At 49.6% G+C, this 21,789-nt stretch overlaps 1 protein-coding gene across 1 annotated transcript in view; it reads left to right on the forward strand.

Annotated features, from left to right (window-relative positions):
• The first annotated feature begins 988 nt into the window (after positions 1-988).
• Positions 989-21,789, forward strand: part of SLC17A7 (solute carrier family 17 member 7) — a 26,768-nt gene continuing 5,967 nt past the window's right edge. Inside the window, exons 1-4 of the mRNA XM_029584451.1 lie at positions 989-1,050; positions 11,046-11,298; positions 11,817-11,935; positions 21,693-21,789. The exon at positions 21,693-21,789 is cut by the window's right edge and continues 18 nt beyond it. Of these exons, the coding sequence (XP_029440311.1) occupies positions 989-1,050; positions 11,046-11,298; positions 11,817-11,935; positions 21,693-21,789 (531 nt within the window). The remainder of the gene's footprint in view (positions 1,051-11,045; positions 11,299-11,816; positions 11,936-21,692) is intronic.

The following is a 21,789-nucleotide window of genomic DNA, read 5'->3' on the forward strand; positions in this document are numbered from 1 at the left end:
TTTCTCGCCTCCTGTTCCCGTCTCTGATTAGTTAAGAAGCTCCTGGAGCTCTCTCTCTCTCTCTCTCTCTTCCCTGCCCCACCCCAGGGCGAACAGGAAGCCTCGCCCTAATCCGAGGGGGGAGAAAGTTCCGCGGCGCTGTCCATGGTCCTGAAGGCTGGGGCGGAACCTGGCCCTGCTGAGGGGAAGCTGGCCCAAGGTCGGTGGGGGGGGGGGGGGGGGGGTCGAGCTGCCATCGAAGCCACGTGGCTAGGAGCTGGAACTGGAGCTGGAGCCGGGCCCGCGTCCCAAGGTGGCTCTAGGGGCTTGGCGTTGACGTTGGTAGGGCTCGGGCCAGGAGAACCAGACCCGGGAGCTGCTCTTCTTTCTGAAAGTGTCGGGGGGGGGGGGGGGGGGAGGAATTGACGTCACAGGCATGGGAGCTGTTGGTGGTGCTGAAGAGGAGGGAGCGGGACCATAGTTGGAGCGGCGGAAGGTGGGAGCTGTCCCCGGTGCTGAACGTGGCCGGAGGTCGGAGGCAGGCCGGCGACACCCTCCTCCCAAGGAGTGCGACCCAAGGCAATTCCTGGATCCGGGGGCCCGCGAGGTGCTGCCCCCAGGGGCTCTCAGCAGTCGGATGAAGGTGACCTGCGCTTCCCGGAGGCTTGCGCTGGGCTCTCGGTTCCCCCTCCCCTCCAGCCTTCCTTTGATGGCCGTCCCACGCAGGAAGGAGGATTTACTCTGCCCCCCAGCGCCATCTGATTTACAGCCATGATGGCTCGGTCCGCGCAACTTGACTCGAAGTGACTCTGAATTATGTCGTATGGTTTCCCCCCCTCCGAAATTCGCCGTCCCCTTTTCTCTCTGCCTGGGTTAGAGAAAGTATTGGGAATGAGGCATCTTTAAGGCATTTCCCCCCCCCCTGCCAGCCGGAAAGGCGGTGATGAGATTCGGGCGAACTTTGTAAATCGGAAAGCTCGAATCGGCCGAACATCTTGCGCGGAGCAGGATGGAGTTTAAGAAGGAAGAATTTAAGAAGCTGGCCGGCAGTGCCCTGGGACATCTGCACAGGTAACGCCCCTCTGTCTGCTCTTGGCTGCCCCGGTGGTGACTTTCCCTTCCAGGGGTACAGAGAAATGCTTGTCTCCGACTGGCGGGGCTGGGGGTGGATTTGATGGGATGGCCCATGAACCTCTGCCCACCATCAGTGCTGTGACTTGCCAAAGTCTGGGAGCCCTTCCCGTCCTGCCTCCCCCACCCATGCCCAGAGCGGAGGTGAAGAGAGAGTCAAATATCGATGCACCGGGGGGGAGGTGGCTGAGTCCCGATGGCCATTCCTTAATGCATTTCCACACTTCCAGGCCTTAAAGTGTCTTTGATTTACCTTTGTCACTCCAAATTGAATCAAGAAATCGTTCCCTTACTCTCCCCCCCCCCCTTCTTTCCTTCTTTTAAATGTCATCGCCCTTCTTTCTTTTCCCAAGGGGGTTATTATGTTAACCTGCTCCAATAAGGACATGGTGAAGACGTCTGATTTCTATTCCTAGTCACTCATTCGCTTCCTTAAGAAATTCCAATCCTAGGACGGTTATTAAAATGGCTTTTTGCCATATCTCTGTACATGTGTGTGTATGCATGTATCTATTTATATCTATAGATATAGATATATATGGAGGATATAGATATAGATATATGCTCCATATATTCCTCTCCCATTTTTTTTTTTATTTCTTTCTAGCCCCCTTGCTTGTTCGGGGTGTTGTGACTGGGGTGGGATGGGATGGGGGGGACTAATGTGCTTTATAGATGAGAGAAAGGATTGCACCGGTGATTCGCAAAGTACATTATCCTGTAATCCTAGGGTGCACTTGGGGGATAATTTGATGGAAAGGGGGGGGGAGGGGATGAGCGGGAGAGACTTAAATCTGAACTCGGAACCGGAGGGGAGGCACAAACACAGCGGAATGCCAGGAAAGAAGAAGAGAGGGCATTCTCTGCACACATTCAAATGTCATTAAAGGACTCGCCTACTTGTTTTCCATTTATTTGAGGGAACAATCCTTTTTTTTTCTGGGGGAGGGGTTTGTTTTTAGGAATTTAAATGGGTTAAAACTGCTATAGTCCTGGCTATGTGGGTTGGAAGTTCCAAGACTGTTGGGTGATGGCACTTAGGCTAGATCCAGGTGGAAGAAGGAGGTGTGCATGGAGGAGGGAGAGGAGAGGCTCTCTCTCTTGGAGGTGTGCATGGAGGAGGGAGAGGCTCTCTCTTGGAGGTGTGCATGGAGGAGGGAGAGGAGAGGCTCTCTCTTGGAGGTGTGCATGGAGGAGGGAGAGGAGAGGCTCTCTCTCTTGGAGGTGTGCATGGAGGAGGGAGAGGAGAGGCTCTCTCTCGGAGGTGTGCATGGAGGAGGGAGAGGAGAGGCTCTCTCTCTTGGAGGTGTTCATGGAGGAGGGAGAGGCTCTCTCTTGGAGGTGTGCATGGAGGAGGGAGAGGAGAGGCTCTCTCTTGGAGGTGTGCATGGAGGAGGGAGAGGAGAGGCTCTCTCTTGGAGGTGTGCATGGAGGAGGGAGAGGAGAGGCTCTCTCTCGGAGGTGTGCATGGAGGAGGGAGAGGAGAGGCTCTCTCTCTTGGAGGTGTTCATGGAGGAGGGAGAGGCTCTCTCTTGGAGGTGTGCATGGAGGAGGGAGAGGAGAGGCTCTCTCTTGGAGGTGTGCATGGAGGAGGGAGAGGAGAGGCTCTCTCTCGGAGGTGTGCATGGAGGAGGGAGAGGAGAGGCTCTCTCTCTCGGAGGTGTGCATGGCAGGTCGCCCCCAGGAGCCCGGGATGGACGCACTTAGAACAAGCTCTTGCTTTACTGCTGCCCTTCCACCACCTCCCAAAGTCACCTTGAGCCACAGCCTCCAGGGAGGTTTCACCCCAAAGTCCGGCTTACTCGGCAGAGAGAGTGGGATCTCTCCGTCTCCCGGCCGCCAGCCTTCTCTGGAGCCCCAACATCTCCCCACCTTCCCAAAAGATGAAAGCCTTTGGCAATATAGGAAGCAAAGAGGTCGAGTCTCATTGCACTTCTACAAAGAAGGCCGCTCCGGAAAGGAGCTGATCCAGCGCTGGCTTTTTAGCCAAAACGATTTTTCAGTTTAATTCGGTTCTTTGTCTTGGCTTCTGTGAGACGAAGTAGGGGAAACATTCAGCAGTGTTTGGAGAAGAAGTCCTGGCAAAGCTGGATTTTTTTTTTTTTTTACCTTCCTTCTCTGTTTGCACAGAGGACAGGGAGAGAAACCCTACCTGATAGGAAAGCTCAGGCAGTCTTTAAAAACCCCGAAATGTCCCTCGGTAGAAATTCATTGCTGGCATTAGAAGCCTTTGAGGAAAAGGTTAATCTTTTTTTTTTTTTTTTTTGTTTATATAAAAAATATAGAAGGTGATTCAGGGGGAACATTTGGGAGAAATCTCCTCTCCCTCTTAGGGTCGACAAGAAACCTTTCCTCTGTATTTACCTGTATTAAATATTTGTCAAATATCTCCATCGATGGCCACACTCGGAAAAGAAAAAAACAAGATTCTGAGTTAAACGAAGAAAAGAGACAGTTCCGGAGTGGCAAACGAAATTTCAGCCTGAAGTGATTTTTAAACAATTCTTAACAAAGGGGACGAGTGTAAAGCATTTGATTTATCTACCAACATATATTAAAAAAACAAAAAAACAAATCGTCCAAAGCGGTGTTTTATATTGAAAGGGAAATACCTTGTGGGGCGCTTCTTTAATTATTAACTCTGCTCTGATGAATCTACTCTTTTGATGCATGAGGCGCTCCGGTTTGCTTTAAATGAAATAGCATTGCAAGCGAGCTCTTTGCGGGTCTCCCGAGCCGATGGCCCTTCGGTTGGGTTGAGTTGGGTTGACTTGACTTGAGTTGAGTTGATGACTCACTGCGGGGGGGGGGGGGGAGCGGCAGGGGCCAGGTTGCCCTTTACATTCGCCTCGCTTTGCAGAGAAGCGTCTGCTTAATAATTGATTGCTATCTGCTAATAATAAGTGCTTCCCTTTCATTTATATTTAATGCAATTAAAAACCAGCGGGTCTCTCTCGACTGACTGCCGTCTCCTCCTGCACCCCCCAACTCCCCGAGAGCAACGAGAGCCGGGGGTGCGAAGGGAGAGAGAGCCTGGAAATCGTTAAAACAGCATCAACTGGAAGTTTAAAACGAAAAAAAGCCAGGGAGGGCTCCGTGGACAAAGATGCAGGCCTTGAAAACAGAGGGTTAGCGCAAACGTGACGGCAGCTGTCTGGAATTTAGGCGGCGATGCCTCGTTTCCAAAATAGGCGCGATAGATTCCCTTACATTTTGGGGAATGCCGTGTTAATGTTTCAACGCGTTGCCATTACATAATTCAGGTGCGTTTAGATCGAAGGCCTTCTTCTAAATGATTGAACCCGGATTTGTAAGAAAACGTGCAACTGTTGGCCGGGTTTTCCCTTCCCCTCCCTCCTGGCCGGGGAGAAGTTGAGCCCTCCGGGTGTCTGATGGCCAACGAGCGGCGTTTTACGCGCTCTCTCCCTTCCGTTCCCACCCGAGAAGCCTTCAGGCGTGCGGTCCCCGCCATCCACCGGCTCTCTCCCCCCAAATGTCCGGGACCCGAGAAGCGTTTGGCTCATCCTCGTCTTCCATGGCTGGAGACCGAATCTCTGGCCAGGTGGAATCAGCTTTGGGCCCAGCCCTGGGCCAGCAAATCGTTTCTGAGCAGCCTCGGCCCTGCGTTGATGTTGTGTTACCTGTCTCGGGGTTTGTAACGCTTCCCTCCCCGAAAAGGAGCGCCGAGCGTCTCCGTCCCTTGCAGTGGGAAAGTCCTCTCAGCCCTGATATCAGAGACCCCCCCCCCCCCCACCCTGGCAAATCGAAAGGGAAATCCCCCCCGTCCGGAGCGGAGCCTGCCGGCCCGGGGGCCACAGATCGGCTGCGCTCGCCTGCACCAGGAGAACCATGGGACCCTCGCCTTGGGTTATGTCTAGGCATCTTCCTTTTCGTTTTGTTTTGTTATTAATATTTAAATCTTTGTATTTATTTCAAACGATTACAGCAATAGCAGAAGTATTTCGGATTTTTTTTTTTTTTGGCCCGAGAATTAATTCAGTGTTTATTACCGCAACAACACAAAGATTTCCCACCGATTCTTCTGGTTTTTGTTCTTGTCGTAATAACCACTGATACATTTCCAGGGGGGGGGGGGGGAATTAAATTTCGTTGTTTAAACGATTTTCTGTTTGACTTTTCTACTCTTTGTAGAACCTCAGCTCCACGAAGTCAAACAGCAGCCCAGTCTCCTCCTGCCCCCGACCCTCCAACGAGAGACAGAAGAAACAGAAAACACATCAGAGAAAAGGGTTAAGCGTCCCCCGCTTTAGAAGCACAGAATAGGGACCAGGCGAATAGATGCCCCAATGCAACCTGCATGCTAGATGCAGGACAGGGGGGAGAGAGGGGCTTGGTAAAGAGATCTGGGTCCTCTCCCCCCCCCCAGTTTCTGGACCAGTGGCGCAGGGAATGCAGTATAAGCTGGGATGGGAAAGTCTGGTCTTGGTGCTGGGGCTCTCCCAGGCTGAGCAATTTTTAATGCCCACCTCAGGCATCTGGTTCTCTACCGTGACGTTTCAGAGGGGGAAGGGTTACACCTTGCTCTGTAAAAGGGGCTGGAACGATTCCCCTATGAGGAAAGGCTAACGAGGTTAGGACTCTGCAGCTTGGAGAAGAGATGGCCGAGGGGAGATAGGATAGAGATTTATAAAATCATGAGTGGAATGGAAGGAGTAAGCGTTAAGCAGTTGTTTACTCTTTTGAAAAGTACAAAGACCAGAGAACACACAATGAAGTTACTGAGAATTTATATTTAAAACTAATAAGAGAAAATATTTTTTAATCAAGGCATAATTAAGCTCTGGAGTTCATTGCCAGAGGATGTGGTGAAAGCTGATAGTATATTTGCGTTTAAAAAAGGTTTGGACAAGTTCCTGGAGGAAAAGTCCATGAACCATTATTAAGGTGGAGTTGCAGCAATCCCCTGCTTATTCTTGGGATAAGCAGCTTGGAATCTATTTACCCCTTGGGATCCTGCCAGGTACTCGTGACCTGGCTTGGCTATTGTTGGAAACAGGATATTGAGCTAGATGGACCTCTGGTCTGACTCAGTATGGCAAGCCTTATGTTCTCATGCTCTTTTTCCAGTATAATTTTAATGGAATTAAAAAACCCAGCAATCCCTGATTTCTGCTCTCTAGTGAGGGAATATGAGCATGATAGTGGATCCTCTCTCCTAAAGCCAGGGAGTCTGCCCTCTGGCCCATCACTGTGGAGCAGGAATGACCAACTCTGGTCCTCAGGAGCCACAGATAGGCTTGGTTTGCAGGATGTCCGCAATGAATATGCAGAAGATGGATTTGCATGCACTGCCTCTATTGTTTGCCAATCTCTCTCCTGCATATTAATTGTGGCTATCCTGAAAACCAGGCCTGTTTGTGTCTCCTGAGGAGTGGAGTCTGTCACCCTGTTGTAGGAAGTCCCCTTCACAATTTGTTTTCCTGGGGCTGGTAGAGGGGGGACAGTGGTGAATGCAACCTTGTATCAAATCAATGGAAGGCAGAACCCACTGCTTGGAGGAGGGGGAGACCTTCCCCTGAAGAGTAATCAGGGTCCCTCCACATAAAGTTGCCTCCCTTCTCCTTACTGGTTTCTCCCATTCCTTCCAGTTCTGGTCTCCCAGTTCAGACTGTCAGTCTGATTTCCACAGGGTAGGGCCACTATATGGCTCCAGTCAAGGGGGTGCAGCTTAAGTTGGTCCAAGTCTCCCCAACTGATTCCTCTAAGGCAGAGGTGCTCAAACCGGTCCTACGCGCCCCCCTCCCAGCCAGTCGGGTTTTCAGGATACCCCAAATGAATATGCTTTTTTGCGTACACAGGAGATAGTGCATGCAAATACGTCTCATGCATATTCATAAGGGGTATCCTGAAAACCCGACTGGCTGGGAGGGGGGCGCGTAGGAGGACCATTTTGAGCATCCCTGCTCTAAGTTCAGTCCCTCCCCTCCCCCACTACCCCTTGACACAGAGTTATAGCCTCACACCACTTACTTCCCATGAGGGGGGGAGGCAATGCCAGGATCTAGGCTAGCCCTCCAAATGACTGTATTGTGCCTCAGCAGAATGACATGGATTCCCTTTCACCCAGGGAGCTTAGCCAGGTGCCCCCCCCCCCCCACCCCCACCCTCCCGTCATCAGAACTGCAAACGCATTTCAGATCTTCTGGAAGCTCCTCTGGGGCTTGGGAGCCATCTGACTGCACTAATCCCTTTGGGGAAGCTCCTCTGTCCCTGGAAACCTGGACAATCAGAAGCATCACCTGCAAGCCAGCTTTTTGCCTTTCTTCCTACTAATAAATGGCTCTTCCCTGAGAGGAAAGCTGCTGACACACCAGGTCCTGCATTATCCTGTTTAAAGTGATGGAGGGAAGCGTCTGGCAGCTGACACAAGACTTTAGTGGCACCTCTGGGCACCAGGGACCTCTGCCTGCCGTGAGATCATTAGCCAAAGAGGTTTCTGCATAGGTGGGAGGGTGGAGAGATTTCTGCTTTATCCACCCCTGCAAATCTTCTCCAAATGGGTCATAAAAGCTCCTGATGCTTCAGCTTAGGGCTGCCAAGCTTAAGGGGCTGAAAGAGTGACAGTCAGAAAAGGGTTTCTAGGCAGAGAGAGTAATCTCTGCTCTGTCCCCCTCCCTCACAGTTCTCCATCTGTTCACACTTCAGCCAGAGAGAGGTGAAACATCCCATTAGGAAGTGGTGAGGAGAGGTGCTGCCAGGCCCAGGGACACAGCCGGCGGGGGAATACTCCAGAGCTGCTAATCCTACAGCAGACGTGGCCCCGGAAACCCGTTTGCAATCCTGTCCCCTAACCTAAAAATACCATGCCATAAACAATAGAATGCATTTATTTTACATTTTTGTATTCCACTTTTCATACTTCAGAGTGGATTACATTCAGGTACTGTAGGTATTTCCCTATCCCCAGAGGGCTTACAATCTAACGGGCTGATACAGAAAAAAGTGCGGGAGAGCCGGCGAGCACCCGCTCTCCCGACGCGCACACAGGCCACTCTCCTGGGTGCGCAATTTAGTATCGGCCCGCATGCAAATGAGGGCCCGCGGTAAAAAGGAGGCGCAAGGGACACTAGCGCGTCCCTAGCGCCTCCTTTTTGACAGGAGCGGCGGCTGTCAGCGGGTTTGACAGCCGACGCTCAATTTTGCTGGCATCGGTTCTCGAGCCCGCTGACAACTACGGGTTCAGAAAACGGACGTCGGCATAATTGAGCATCCGTCTTCCGACCCACGGGCCGCCGGCTGATTAAAAAAAATTTTTTTTTAATTTTTGGGGCCTCTGACTTAATATCACTATGCGCACTGTACTGTATTGGCCCGTAAGTTTGTACCTGAGATAACAGACAGTAAAGTGACTTGCCCAAGGTCACAAGGAGCAAGAGTGGGATTTGAACCCTGGTTTGTAATCTGCTGCTCTAACCACTAGACTACTCTTCCATCTTAGATAGGAAATCTCTAAAGACAGTTCACTGTGGACCATATTCAAGTACTGTAGGTATTTCTCTGTCCCCAGAGGGCTTATAATCTAACCAGAGGCAATGGAGGGAGAAGGGACTTGCCCCAGGTCACAAAGAGCAGTGGTGGGATTTGAACCCTGAGCTGCTCCTTCACTGATTCAATGCTGACTTGCCCTCCTCCACCAGGCTCGGAGCATGCAAGATTGTCTGTAGTGCCCAGACTTTTAGCTGGACTGTGAGGAGGCGTTCCCAGAAACGTGGACAGGTCTGGGAGGGAAATGGCACCTATGCCAGACATTTGCATGAGTGCCTGTGCACTTTTACCCTCCTGGGTCTCACACATCACTATGCAGGTGGGGGTCACTTGTAGTGTAAGCCCCTTTCCTCAGTTTCCGCAGTTTGGAAAGGTTTCTGAATTTGAAGGGGAGTGTGATTTTCCCCATCTGGCGTGTCTGTTCGAACAGTGTTTTTTTTTTTTACAAACCCTTTCTTCCTGAGATGTGCTATCACTTTCCACTTTCTCACGTTCACAGCAGGAAAAGTGAAAGGAGAAAAGTCACAGCTGTTAATTAACGCTCTGCAGCACCCAAAATAGACATTGGAGGAAAAGTTAATTTTCTTACAAATCTCTTCACATAAAATTCAAACTGAGCTTTGCTCATGGCTCCCTCACACCAACCCCTGTTATTCTAGCACTGAGACCCCCACACCACATACACACACCCACACAATGCACCCCAGTCCTGCTCTGAAGCACCCCCTGCTAAGCCAATACTGAGATCCTCACTCACACACACAGAGCTCTACCAATACACCTCACTCCTGCCCTACAGCATTCCCTGCTATTCCAGTACTGAGACCCTCACCCACAAACAACTCTGCCAATGCACCTCACTCCTGCCCTGCAGCACCCCTGCTATTCCAGTACTGAGACCCCCCCACACACAGCTCTGCCAATGCACCTCACTCCTGCCCTGCAGCACCTCCTGCTATTCCAGTACTGAGACCCCCACACACACAGCTCTGCCAATGCACCTCACTCCTGCCCTGCAGCACCTCCTGCTATTCCAGTACTGAGACCCTCACACACAGCTCTGCCAATGCACCTCACTCCTGCCCTGCAGCACCTCCTGCTATTCCAGTACTGAGACCCTCACACACAGCTCTGCCAATGCACCTCACTCCTGCCCTGCAGCACCTCCTGCTATTCCAGTACTGAGACCCTCACACACAGCTCTGCCAATGCTCCTCACTCCTGCCCTGCAGCACACCCTGCTATTCCAGTACTGAGACCCTCACACACAGCTCTGCCAATGCACCTCACTCCTGCCCTGCAGCACCCCCTGCTATTCCAGTACTGAGACCCTCACACACAGCTCTGCCAATACACCTCATTCCTGCCCTGCAAGCACCTCCTGCTATTCCAATACTGAGACCCTCACACACAGCTCTGCCAATGCATCTCACTCCTGCCCTGCAGCACCTCCTGCTATTCCAGTACTGAGACCCTCACACACAGCTCTGCCAATGCACCTCACTCCTGCCCTGCAGCACCCCCTGCTATTCCAGTACTGAGACCCTCACACACAGCTCTGCCAATGCACCTCACTCCTGCCCTGCAGCACACCCTGCTATTCCAGTACTGAGACCCTCACCCACAAACAACTCTGCCAATGCACCTCACTCCTGCCCTGCAGCCCCTCCTGCTATTCCAGTACTGAGACCCTCACACACAGCTCTGCCAATGCACCTCACTCCTGCCCTGCAGCACACCCTGCTATTCCAGTACTGAGACCCTCACACACAGCTCTGCCAATGCACCTCACTCCTGCCCTGCAGCACACCCTGCTATTCCAGTACTGAGACCCTCACCCACAAACAACTCTGCCAATGCACCTCACTCCTGCCCTGCAGCCCCTCCTGCTATTCCAGCACTGAGACCTTTCCCCCACAGCTCTGCCAATGCACCCCAGTCCTGACCTAAAGCACCACCTGCTATTCCAGTATGGAGACCCTCACACACAGCTCTGCCAATGCACCTCACTCCTGCCCTGCAGCACCTCCTGCTATTCCAGTACTGAGACCCTCACACACATCTCTGCCAATGCACCTCACTCCTGCCCTGCAGCACCTCCTGCTATTCCAGCACTGAGACCTTTCCCCCACAGCTCTGCCAATGCACCCCTGTCCTGACCTAAAGCACCACCTGCTATTCCAGTACTGAGACCCTCACACACAGCTCTGCCAATGCACCTCACTCCTGCCCTGCAGCACCTCCTGCTATTCCAGTACTGAGACCCTCACACACAGCTCTGCCAATGCACCTCACTCCTGCCCTGCAGCACCTCCTGCTATTCCAGTACTGAACCCTTCCCACCCCTTTAGTCCTGCCTTTCTTTTGCTGCCCTAGGGGAGGCAGAATTCAGGCTCCATCCCTCACGTGTTCTCTGGTGTCACCTGCAGGATCCTGGAGAAGAGGCAGGCCACTGGCGAGAGCATTGAGCTGACGGATCAGGGGCGCCCAGTGTCGTCAGCGCAGAAGAGGCAACCCGTGGTGGACTGCACCTGCTTTGGGCTGCCCCGCCGTTACATCATTGCCATCATGAGTGGTCTGGGTTTCTGCATCTCCTTTGGCATCCGCTGCAATCTGGGCGTTGCGATTGTCAGCATGGTGAACAACAACACTATCTATAAGGACAACAAGGTCATCGTGGAGGTGAGTGCCCCCCCCCATCTCCGCCCTGCTCTTACTTCTTCAGGATTCTGTCTACTTCCTGAAGAAGGGGAGAGCTTGGAGGCTTATAGCATGCCCAGCCCCATGCAGCATAATAGAAACTTTCAATTACCACAAGAGACATCACCACCAGCATCTATTATGCATTATATGAGACATCGCCCAGAGCACCTATTATACACCATAAGAGACATCCTTCCCATACATCATGAGATAAGAGGCATCACTCACAGTGCCTATTATACATCATTAAAGACACTACTCACAGCAGTTATTAGGTCCTATTTTACCTATAAGAGACATCGCTCACAGAAGCTATTATAAAACATGAGAGATAAGAGGTATCACGCACAGTGCTTATTATCCCCATAAGAGACATGACTGACAGTCAGGAATCTGCTTGACCCTTTTTTCTCTCCTCCTCATCTTCCTTTTCTTTTCTTACCCTACCTCCCTTGACCTCCTTGCTTCTTACTTTCTCTGTCTGTGTGCTTTTTCAGAAAGCAAAATTCACCTGGGATCCAGAGACTGTAGGGATGATCCATGGCTCCTTTTTCTGGGGCTACATCGTTACTCAGATCCCAGGAGGTTTCATCGCCCAGAAATTTGCTGCCAACAGGTGAGCAATGGTAACATGGAATAGACTTAGTTTTTGGGTACTTGCCAGGTTCTTATGGCCTGGATTGGCCACTGTTGGAAACAGGATGCTGGGCTTGATGGACCCTTGGTCTGACCCAGTATGGCATTTTCTTATGTTCTTATGAATGGGTTGCTCATGCAATTATAAGGTCTGCTGGAGGAGCACTGGTCAGGGAGAGAACTGTAGAGAATCATGGAGGAGTGTGGCCATGGGGTTGTGAATTATAGTAAATGACGGAGTGCTGGCTGGGGATGGACTACAGAATGGTGGGCGAGTGCTTACTGGGGAAGAATACAGTGATCGTTGGAGGACGCTGGCTGGCATGGGGAGAGGGGGGCATAGTGATAAGTGATGTGGAGCGATGCTGCTAGACATGGGTGAGGGGGCATAGTGATAGGTGAGGTGGAGGAGTGCTGGTCGACATGGGGAGAGGGGGGCATAGTGAAAGGTGAGGTGGAGGATTGCTGGTCGACATGGGGAGAGGGGGGCATAGTGATAGGTGAGGTGGAGGAGTGCTGGTCGACATGGGGAGAGGGGGGCATAGTGATAGGTGAGGTGGAGGAGTGCTGGTCGACATGGGGAGAGGGGGGCATAGTGATAGGTGAGGTGGAGGAGTGCTGGTCGACATGGGTAACCAGAGGCAGGCAGAGCTCCGGAGTCTCAATGCGTGGATGAGACGATGGTGCAAGGAAGAGGGATTCAGCTTTGTTAGGAACTGGGGAACCTTTTGGGGAAGGGGGAGACTTTTCCGAAGGGATGGGCTCCACCTTAACCAGGGTGGAACCAGACTGCTGGTGCTAACCTTTAAAAAGGAGATAGAGCAGCTTTTAAACTAGAACAAAGGGGAAAGCCGACAGTCGCTCAGCAGCGCATGGTTCGGAGAGAGGTATCTTCAAAGGATACTAATGATGCATTAGAATTAGGGCATCCCGACAGTGAGGTTCCAATAATAAGAAAAGTAGTCCAAGTGCCTGTAACTAAAAACTCAGCTGAGCTAAAAAATTCTAACTTATCCCTATCAATTAAAAAGCAGAATGAAAATACAAACAAAAAACAAACTTTGAAATGTTTGTATGCTAATGCCAGATGTCTAAGAAGTAAGGTGGGAGAATTAGAATGTATAGCAGTGAATGAGGACATAGACTTAATTGGAATCTCAGAGACATTTATTTATTTATTTATTTGTTGAGTTTTATATACCGTCATTCGGCAGAGCCATCATAACGGTTTGCAAAAATATACATTTTTCTTAGCAGTTGTGTAACAGAAAAAACAATGTGAAAGTTATACATTTTCTTAGCAGTTGTGCAACAGTAAAAAACAATTTGAACAATATCAGAAATGAGCATATCGAGTCATGAGAGCATTATTAGGTTGGATGAGGAGGGTATGGTGGAAGGAGGACAACCAATGGGACAGTGCTATACCAGGGTACAAATTATATCGCAATGACAGAGAGGAGCACCCGGGAGGAGGTGTGGCGCTTTATGCCCGGGATGGCATAGAGTCCAACAAGATAAACATCCCGCATGAGAGTAAATGCAAAATTGAATCTTTATGGGTAGAAATCCCTTGTGTGTTGGGGAAGACTATAGTGATAGGAGTATACTACCGTCCACCTGGTCAAGATGGTGAGACGGACAGTGAAATGCTAAGAGAAATTAGGGAAGCTAGCAAACTGGTAGTGCGATAATAATGGGAGACTTCAATTACCACAATAGAATGAACAGTTAATTATCAAAGTGCAACAAGCCACACTATCTCAAAACCAATACGTTACAAGCTACAAATTTTTTATTTTTGTGCATTCATTTGTTTATGACTGTGGGACCATCATAACACCCGCGGTTTGTCGGCAGTAAGCCTGAGTCTAAACCGCAACGGGTCACATTTAATCATCGGTCCTTTAGAGTCCTACTTTTATTATTATCCAATGAGTTTTTTTCTTTTTTTTTAATATTTTTATAAGATAAATGTGAGACGGTACTTTCCTTACTTGCCGATAGCGCTGCTTTAAAGATCAAGTTGTTCAGGAGGATGTATTTATCTGTGAAGATGGCGTTACCATGCTTCGAGTCCAGATGACACTTATGTAGTCCAGTCCGACGTACGTTTCGCACCAGGGACTGTTCGCACCAAGCTGCTTCAGGGACTGTTGTAGTATCTGCAATCTATTTTCCTGAACTTTGAAAGCGAAAAGTTTAAATTCCGTCGTTTTCACACGGTACTGATTCAGTACCGTGTGAAAACGACGGAATTTAAACTTTTCGCTTTCAAAGTTCAGGAAAATAGATTGCAGATACTACAACAGTCCCTGAAGAAGAAAAAGAAGAAAAAAAACTCATTGGATAATAATAAAAGTAGGACTCTAAAGGACCGATGATTAAATGTGACCCGTTGCGGTTTAGACTCAGGCTTACTGCCGACAAACTGCGGGTGTTATGATGGTCCCACAGTCATGAACAAATGAATGCACAAAAATAAAAAATTTGTAGCTTGTAACGTATTGGTTTTGAGACTTCATTTACCCCAATATGTATTGACTGGGTAAATGTATCATCGGGACATGCTAGAGAGATAACGTTACTGGATGGAATAAATGATAGCTTTATGGAGCAATTGGTTCAGGAACCGACGAGAGAGGGAGCAATTTTAGATCTAATTCTCAGTGGAGCACAGGACTTGGTGAGAGAGGTAACGGTGGGTGGGGCTGCTTGGCAATAGTGATCATAATATGATCAAATTTGAATTAATGACTGGAAGAGGAACAGTATGCAAATCCACGGCTCTCATGCTAAATTTTCAAAAGGGAAACTTTGATAAAATGAGAAAAATTATTAGAAAAAAACTGAAAGGAGCAACTACGAAAGTAAAAAATGTGCAAGAGGCGTGGTCATTGTTAAAAAATACCATTCTAGAAGCACAGTCCAGATGTATTCCACACATTAAGAAAGGTGGAAAGAAGGCAAAACGATTACCGGCATGGTTAAAAGGGGAGGTGAAAGAAGCTATTTTAGCCAAAAGGTCTTCATTCAAAAATTGGAAGAAGGATCCAACAGAAGAAAATAGGATAATGCATAAATGTTGGCAAGTTAAATGTAAGACATTGATAAGACAGGCTAAGAGAGAATTTGAAAAGAAGTTGGCCATAGAGGCAAAAACTCTCAGTAAAAACTTTTTAAAATATATCTGAAGCAGAAAGCCTGTGGGAGGGAGTCAGTTGGACTGTTAGATGATCGAGGGGTTAAAGGGGCACTTAGAGAAGATAAGGCCATCGCGGAAAGATTAAATGATTTCTTTGCTTCAGTGTTTACTGAAGAGGATGTTGGGGAGGTACCCGTAATGGAGAAGGTTTTCATGGATAATGATTCAGATGGACTGAATCAAATCACGGTGAACCTAGAAGATGTGGTAGACCTGAATGACAAACTGAAGAGTAGTAAATCACCTGGACCGGATGGTATACACCCCAGAGTTCTGAAGGAACTAAAAAATAAAATTCCAGACCTATTAGTAAAAATTTGTAACCTATCATTAAAATCATCCATTGTACCTGAAGACTGGAGGATAGCTAATGTAACCCTAATATTTAAAAAGGGATCCAGGGGCGATCTGGGAAACTACAGACCGGTTAGCCTGACTTCAGTGCCATGAAAAATAATGGAAAGTGTTCTAAACATCAAAATCACAGAACATATAGAAAGACATGGTTTAATGGAACAAAGTCAGCATGGCTTTACCAAGGGCAAGTCTTGCCTCACAAATCTGCTTCACGTTTTTGAAGGAGTTAATAAACATGTGGATAAAGGTGAAACGGTAGATGTAGTATACTTGGATTTTCAGAAGGCGTTTGACAAAGTTCCTCATGAGAGGCTTCTAGGAAAAGTAAAAAGTCATGGGATAGGTGGCGATGTCCTTTCGTGGATTGCAAACTGGCTAAAAGACAGGAAACAGAGAGTAGGATTAAATGGACAATTTTCTCAGTGGAAAAGGGTAAACAGTGGAGTGCCTCAGGGATCTGTATTGGGACCCTTACTTTTCAATTTATTTATAAATGATCTGGAAAGAAATACGACGAGTGAGATAATCAAATTTGCAGATGATACAAAATTGTTCAGAGTAGTTAAATTACAAGCTGATTGTGATAAATTGCAGGAAGACCTTGTGAGACTGGAAAATTGGGCATCAAAATGGCAGATGAAATTTAATGTGGATAAGTGCAAGGTGATGCATATAGGGAAAAATAACCCATGCTATAATTACACGATGTTGGGTTCCATATTAGGTGCTACAACCCAAGAAAGAGATCTAGGTGTCATAGTGGATAACACATTGAAATCGTCGGTTCAGTGTGCTGCGGCAGTCAAAAAAGCAAACAGAATGTTGGGAATTATTAGAAAAGGAATGATGAATAAAACGGAAAATATCATAATGCCTCTGTATCGCTTCATGGTGAAACCGCACCTTGAATACTGTGTACAATTCTGGTCGCTGCATCTCAAAAAAGATATAATTGCGATGGAGAAGGTACAGAGAAGGGCAACCAAAATGATAAGGGGAATGGAACAGCTCCCCTATGAGGAAAGACTAAAGAGGTTAGGACTTTTCAGCTTGGAGAAGAGACGGCTGAGGGGGGATATGATAGAGGTGTTTAAAATCATGAGAGGTCTTGAACGGGTAGATGTGAATTGGTTATTTACTCTTTCAGATAACAGAAAGACTAGGGGACACTCCATGAAGTTAGCATGGGGCACATTTAAAACTAATCAGATAAAGTTCTTTTTTACTCAACACACAATTAAACTCTGGAATTTGTTGCCAGAGGATGTGGTTAGTGCAGTTAATATAGCGGTGTTTAAAAAAGGATTGGATAAGTTCTTGGAGGAGAAGTCCATTACCTGCTATTAATTAAGTTCACTTAGAGAATAGCCACTGCCATTAGCAATGGTAACATGGAATAGACTTAGTTTTTGGGTACTTGCCAGGTTCTTATGGCCTGGATTGGCCACTGTTGGAAACAGGATGCTGGGCTTGATGGACCCTTGGTCTGACCCAGTATGGCATTTTCTTATGTTCTTATGGCATAGTGATAGGTGAGGTGGAGGAGTGCTGGTAGACAGGGGAGAGGGGGGCATAGTGATAGGTGAGGTGGAGGAATGTTGGCTGTTTTGGGAAGGGGGGCTCTTAGTGATAGGTGGGGTAATGACACAGGGAAGAGGTGTTTGCAGAGTCCCTGCTGACTCCCTCCTTCAGGAGCCCTCCATCAGTGCTGGCAGCACCTCAGGACTGAGATATTTAGCGAAGGGACTGGAATAGGCTGTTCAGTGCTTCTCATTGCTCTGCCTGACAGCCACTCTGCCGAAGGAGGTGAGAGAGTGGGTGTGAGAGATAAGAGACGGTAGCAGATGAACACCTTGACCAGTGGTCAGCCAGAATCAGTGAGCCCCTCAGTGGAGATCTTCCCTGGTGCACAGGGAGATTCGCTCTCTCCTGTACTCAGGAATCTTTCTTCATGGCTTCTTGCCCTCTCTCCAGCACTCTCCTATGCGCTCTATTATCTCCCCTTTATCTCTCCATCATTTCATCAATCTCTCTCCCTCTTAACGCCCCACTCCCCCTTCTCTCTGAGATTCAGATTCAGGAAATCTTGGTGTGACATTTTGTCTGCATATTAGCCAGTTATACATGGATAAAATGGTTACAAATGAAAGAGGTGGGAAAACACACCAAAGCAATACAATGACACCGTGCAGCCAGGACAGGAAGAGGGATGGTTCCTGCAATCTGGTAGTGGTCTAGATTGCCCCTGCTCAGATCCCGGTTCTGGCCCCACAGATCCTGTGGCTCTGGCTGCTGTTTCTCCTCTTTCCCCCAGGATCAGACACAGTTTTTCCTGCTCCTTCCTGGCTGGGAAGTCCTGGATTTTCTCTCCCTTTTCTCAGTGCAGGAGGAAATGCATTTCTGCTTCTCTTTCCCCGGTGCTGCACTGCAGGCAGAGTTGGGCTTCTGGGGGTTTCCCGCTCACTTTCTGCCTGCACCTTTCTCATTCTTATTCTGTGTTGGGTGAGGGTCTGTGTGTCCTGCATGTGTGAGTGAGGTGAGGGAGGCTGCTAGCGTGGAGTTTCTGTGCAGGGATCTTTTGCAGTCTGGCTGGTTCTGTTTCCCAGTAGGAGGTGTATTGGGGTTCTAGGGCCAGGTGTCAAATTTGCAGTGGTACCTTTTCATAGGTAGCAGTTTTGTTCTACCCTTCGTTATCTTCCTCACTCTCCTTCTATGATAAATATGATCCTTTCTCTGTCTTACTCTGTGCATGTGAATGAGCCAGCACAGCATCCTCAGAAATGCGTGATCTTTCCTGAAGATGGCAGGCAAGCCCTCTAGTGGACTAAAGAACTCCCACTTCTTATATCATGGGAAGCAAACCTTCAGGAGCCCAAAAATTTGTCTTTAATTGAACTAATTTCATTCTGTACTATGTGCCATGGGCATAGCATGCTTCTGCAGTGGTCAGTGATCTCCCCGGGCACTGTGCTCTGTGCTGTGGGACACGGGGGATGAGGAGAGTTAATGTGGTTCTGCAGTGGTCAGTGACCTCCTCTGATTCTCTACTGTGTGACATGGGTGGGTTAGGGGGAGGTAATGTGGTTCTGCAGTGGTCAGTGACCTCTCCTAGCTCTGTGCTGTGGGACATGGGGGATGAGAAGAGTTAATGTGGTTCTGCAGTGCTCAGTGACCTCCTCTGGTTCTCTACTGTGTGACATGGGTGGGTTAGGGGGAGGTAATGTGGTTCTGCAGTGGTCAGTGACCTCTCCTAGCTCTGTGCTGTGGGACATGGGGGATGAGAAGAGTTAATGTGGTTCTGCAGTGCTCAGTGACCTCCTCTGGTTCTCTACTGTGTGACATGGGTGGGTTAAGGGGAGGTGATGTGGTCCTGCAGTGGTCAGTGACCTCTCCTGGCTCCGTGCTGTGTGACATGGGTGGGTTAGGGGGACATAATGTGGTTCTTCAGTGGTCAGTGACCTCTCCTGGCTCTGTGCTGTGTGACATGGGTGGGTTAAGGGGAGGTGATGTGGTCCTGCAGTGGTCAGTGACCTCTCCTGGCTCCGTGCTGTGTGACATGGGTGGGTTAGGGGGACATAATGTGGTTCTTCAGTGGTCAGTGACCTCTCCTGGCTCTGTGCTGTGTGACATGGGTGGGTTAAGGGGAGGTGATGTGGTTCTGCAGTGGTCAGTGACCTCTCCTGGCTCCGTGCTGTGTGACATGGGGGATGAGGAGAGTTAATGTGGTCCTGCAGTGGTCAGTGACCTCTCCTGGCTCTGTGCTGTGTGACATGGGTGGGTTAGGGGGACATAATGTGGTTCTTCAGTGGTCAGTGACCTCTCCTGGCTCTGTGCTGTGTGACATGGGTGGGTTAAGGGGAGGTGATGTGGTCCTGCAGTGGTCAGTGACCTCTCCTGGCTCCGTGCTGTGTGACATGGGTGGGTTAGGGGGACATAATGTGGTTCTTCAGTGGTCAGTGACCTCTCCTGGCTCTGTGCTGTGTGACATGGGTGGGTTAAGGGGAGGTGATGTGGTTCTGCAGTGGTCAGTGACCTCTCCTGGCTCCGTGCTGTGTGACATGGGGGATGAGGAGAGTTAATGTGGTTCTGCAGTGGTCAGTGACCACTCCTAGCTCTGTGCTTTGTGACATGGGTGGGTTAGGGGGAGGTAATGTGGTTCTGCAGTGGTCAGTGACCTCTCCTGGCTCTACACTGTGTGACATGGGTGGGTTAGGGGGAAATAATATGGTTTTGCAGTGGTCAGTGACCTCTCCTGGCTCTGTGCTGTGTGACATAGGGGATGAGGGGAGTTATTGTGGTTCTGCAGTGGGCAGTGACCTCTCCTGGCTCTGTGCTGTGTGACATGGGGGATGAGGAGAGTTAATGTGGTTCTGCAGTGGTCAGTGTCCTCTCCTGGCTCTGTGCTGTGTGACATGAGTGCATTAGGGGGAGATAATGTGGTTCTGCAGTGGTCAGTGACCTCTCCTGGCTCTGTGCTATGTGACATGGGGGATGAGGAGAGTTAATGTGGCTCTGCAGTGGTCAGTGACCTCTCCTGGCTCTGTGCTGTGTGACATGGGTGGGTTAGGGGGAGATAATGTGGTTCTGCAGTGGTCAGTGACCTCTCCTGGCTCTGTGTTGTCTGACATGGGGGATGAGTAGAGTTAATGTGGTTCTGTAGTGGTCAGTGACCTCTCCTGGCTCTGTGCTGTGTGACATGGGGGATGAGGATAGTTAATGTGGTTCTGCAGTGGTCAGTGACCTCTCCTGGCTCTGTGCTGTGTGACATGAGGGATGAGGAGAGTTAATGTGGTTCTGCAGTGGTCAGTGACCTCTCCTGGCTCTGTGTTGTCTGACATGGGGGATGAGGAGAGTTAATGTGGTTCTGTAGTGGTCAGTGACCTCTCCTGGCTCTGTGCTGTGTGACATGGGGGATGATGAGGATAGTTAATGTGGTTCTGCAGTGGTCAGTGACCTCTCCTGGCTCTGAGTTGTGTGACATGGGGGATGAGGGGAGTTAATGTGGTTCTGCAGTGGTCAGTGACCTCTCCTGGCTCTGTGTTGTCTGACATGGGGGATGAGGAGAGTTAATGTGGTTCTGCAGTGGTCAGTGACCTCTCTTGGCTCTGTGCTGTGTGACATGGGTGGGTTAGGGGGAGATAATGTGGTTCTGCAGTGGTCAGTGACCTCTCCTGGCTCTGTGCTGTGTGACATGGGGGATGAGGAGAGTTAATGTGGTTCTGCAGTGGTCAGTGACCTCTCCTGGCTCTGTGCTGTGTGACATGGGGGAGGAGGAGAGTTAATGTGGTTCTGCAGTGGTCAGTGACCTCTCCTGGCTCTGTGCTGTGTGACATGGTTGGGTTAGGGGGAGGTAATGTGGTTCTGCAGTGTTCAGTGACGTCTCCTGGTTCTGTGCTGTGTGACATGGGGGATGAGGAGAGTTAATGTGGTTCTGCAGTGGTCAGTGACCTCTCCTGGCTCTGTGCTGTGTGACATGGGGGATGAGGAGAGTTAATGTGGTTCTGCAGTGGTCAGTGACCTCTCCTGGCTCTGTGCTGTGTGACATGAGGGATGAGGAGAGTTAATGTGGTTCTGCAGTGGTCAGTGACCTCTCCTGGCTCTGTGCTGTATGACATGGGTGGGTTAGGGGGAGGTAATGTGGTTCTGCAGTGGTCAGTAACCTCTCCTGGCTCTGTAATGTGTGACATGGGTGGGTTAGGGGGAGGTAATGTGGTTCCGCAATGGTCAGTGACCTCTCCTAGCTCTGTGCTGTGTGACATGGGTGGGTTAGGGGGAAATAATATGGTTTTGCAGTGGTCAGTGACCTCTCCTGGCTCTGTGCTGTGTGACATGAGGGATGAGGAGAGTTAATGTGGTTCTGCAGTGGTCAGTAACCTCTCCTGGCTCTGTAATGTGTGACATGGGTGGGTTAGGGGGAGATAATGTGGTTCTGCAGTGGTCAGTGACCTCTCCTGGCTCTGTGCTGTGTGACATGGGGGATGAGGGGAGTTAATGTGGTCCTGCAGTGGTCAGTGACCTCTCCTGGCTCTGTGCTGTGTGACATGGGGGATGAGGGGAGTTAATGTGGTTCTGCAGTGGTCAGTGACCTCTCCTGGCTCTGTGCTGTGTGACATGGGGGATGAGGAGAGTTAATGTGGTTCTGCAGTGGTCAGTGACCTTGACTTTTGTTTGGCAGAGTATTTGGCTTTGCTATTATAGCCACGTCCACACTGAACATGCTCATCCCTTCAGCGGCCCAAGTCCATTACGGATGTGTGATCTTCGTTCGGGTC

This window comes from Rhinatrema bivittatum, chromosome 19 (assembly GCF_901001135.1).
Source record: "Rhinatrema bivittatum chromosome 19, aRhiBiv1.1, whole genome shotgun sequence".
Lineage (NCBI taxonomy): Eukaryota > Metazoa > Chordata > Amphibia > Gymnophiona > Rhinatrematidae > Rhinatrema > Rhinatrema bivittatum.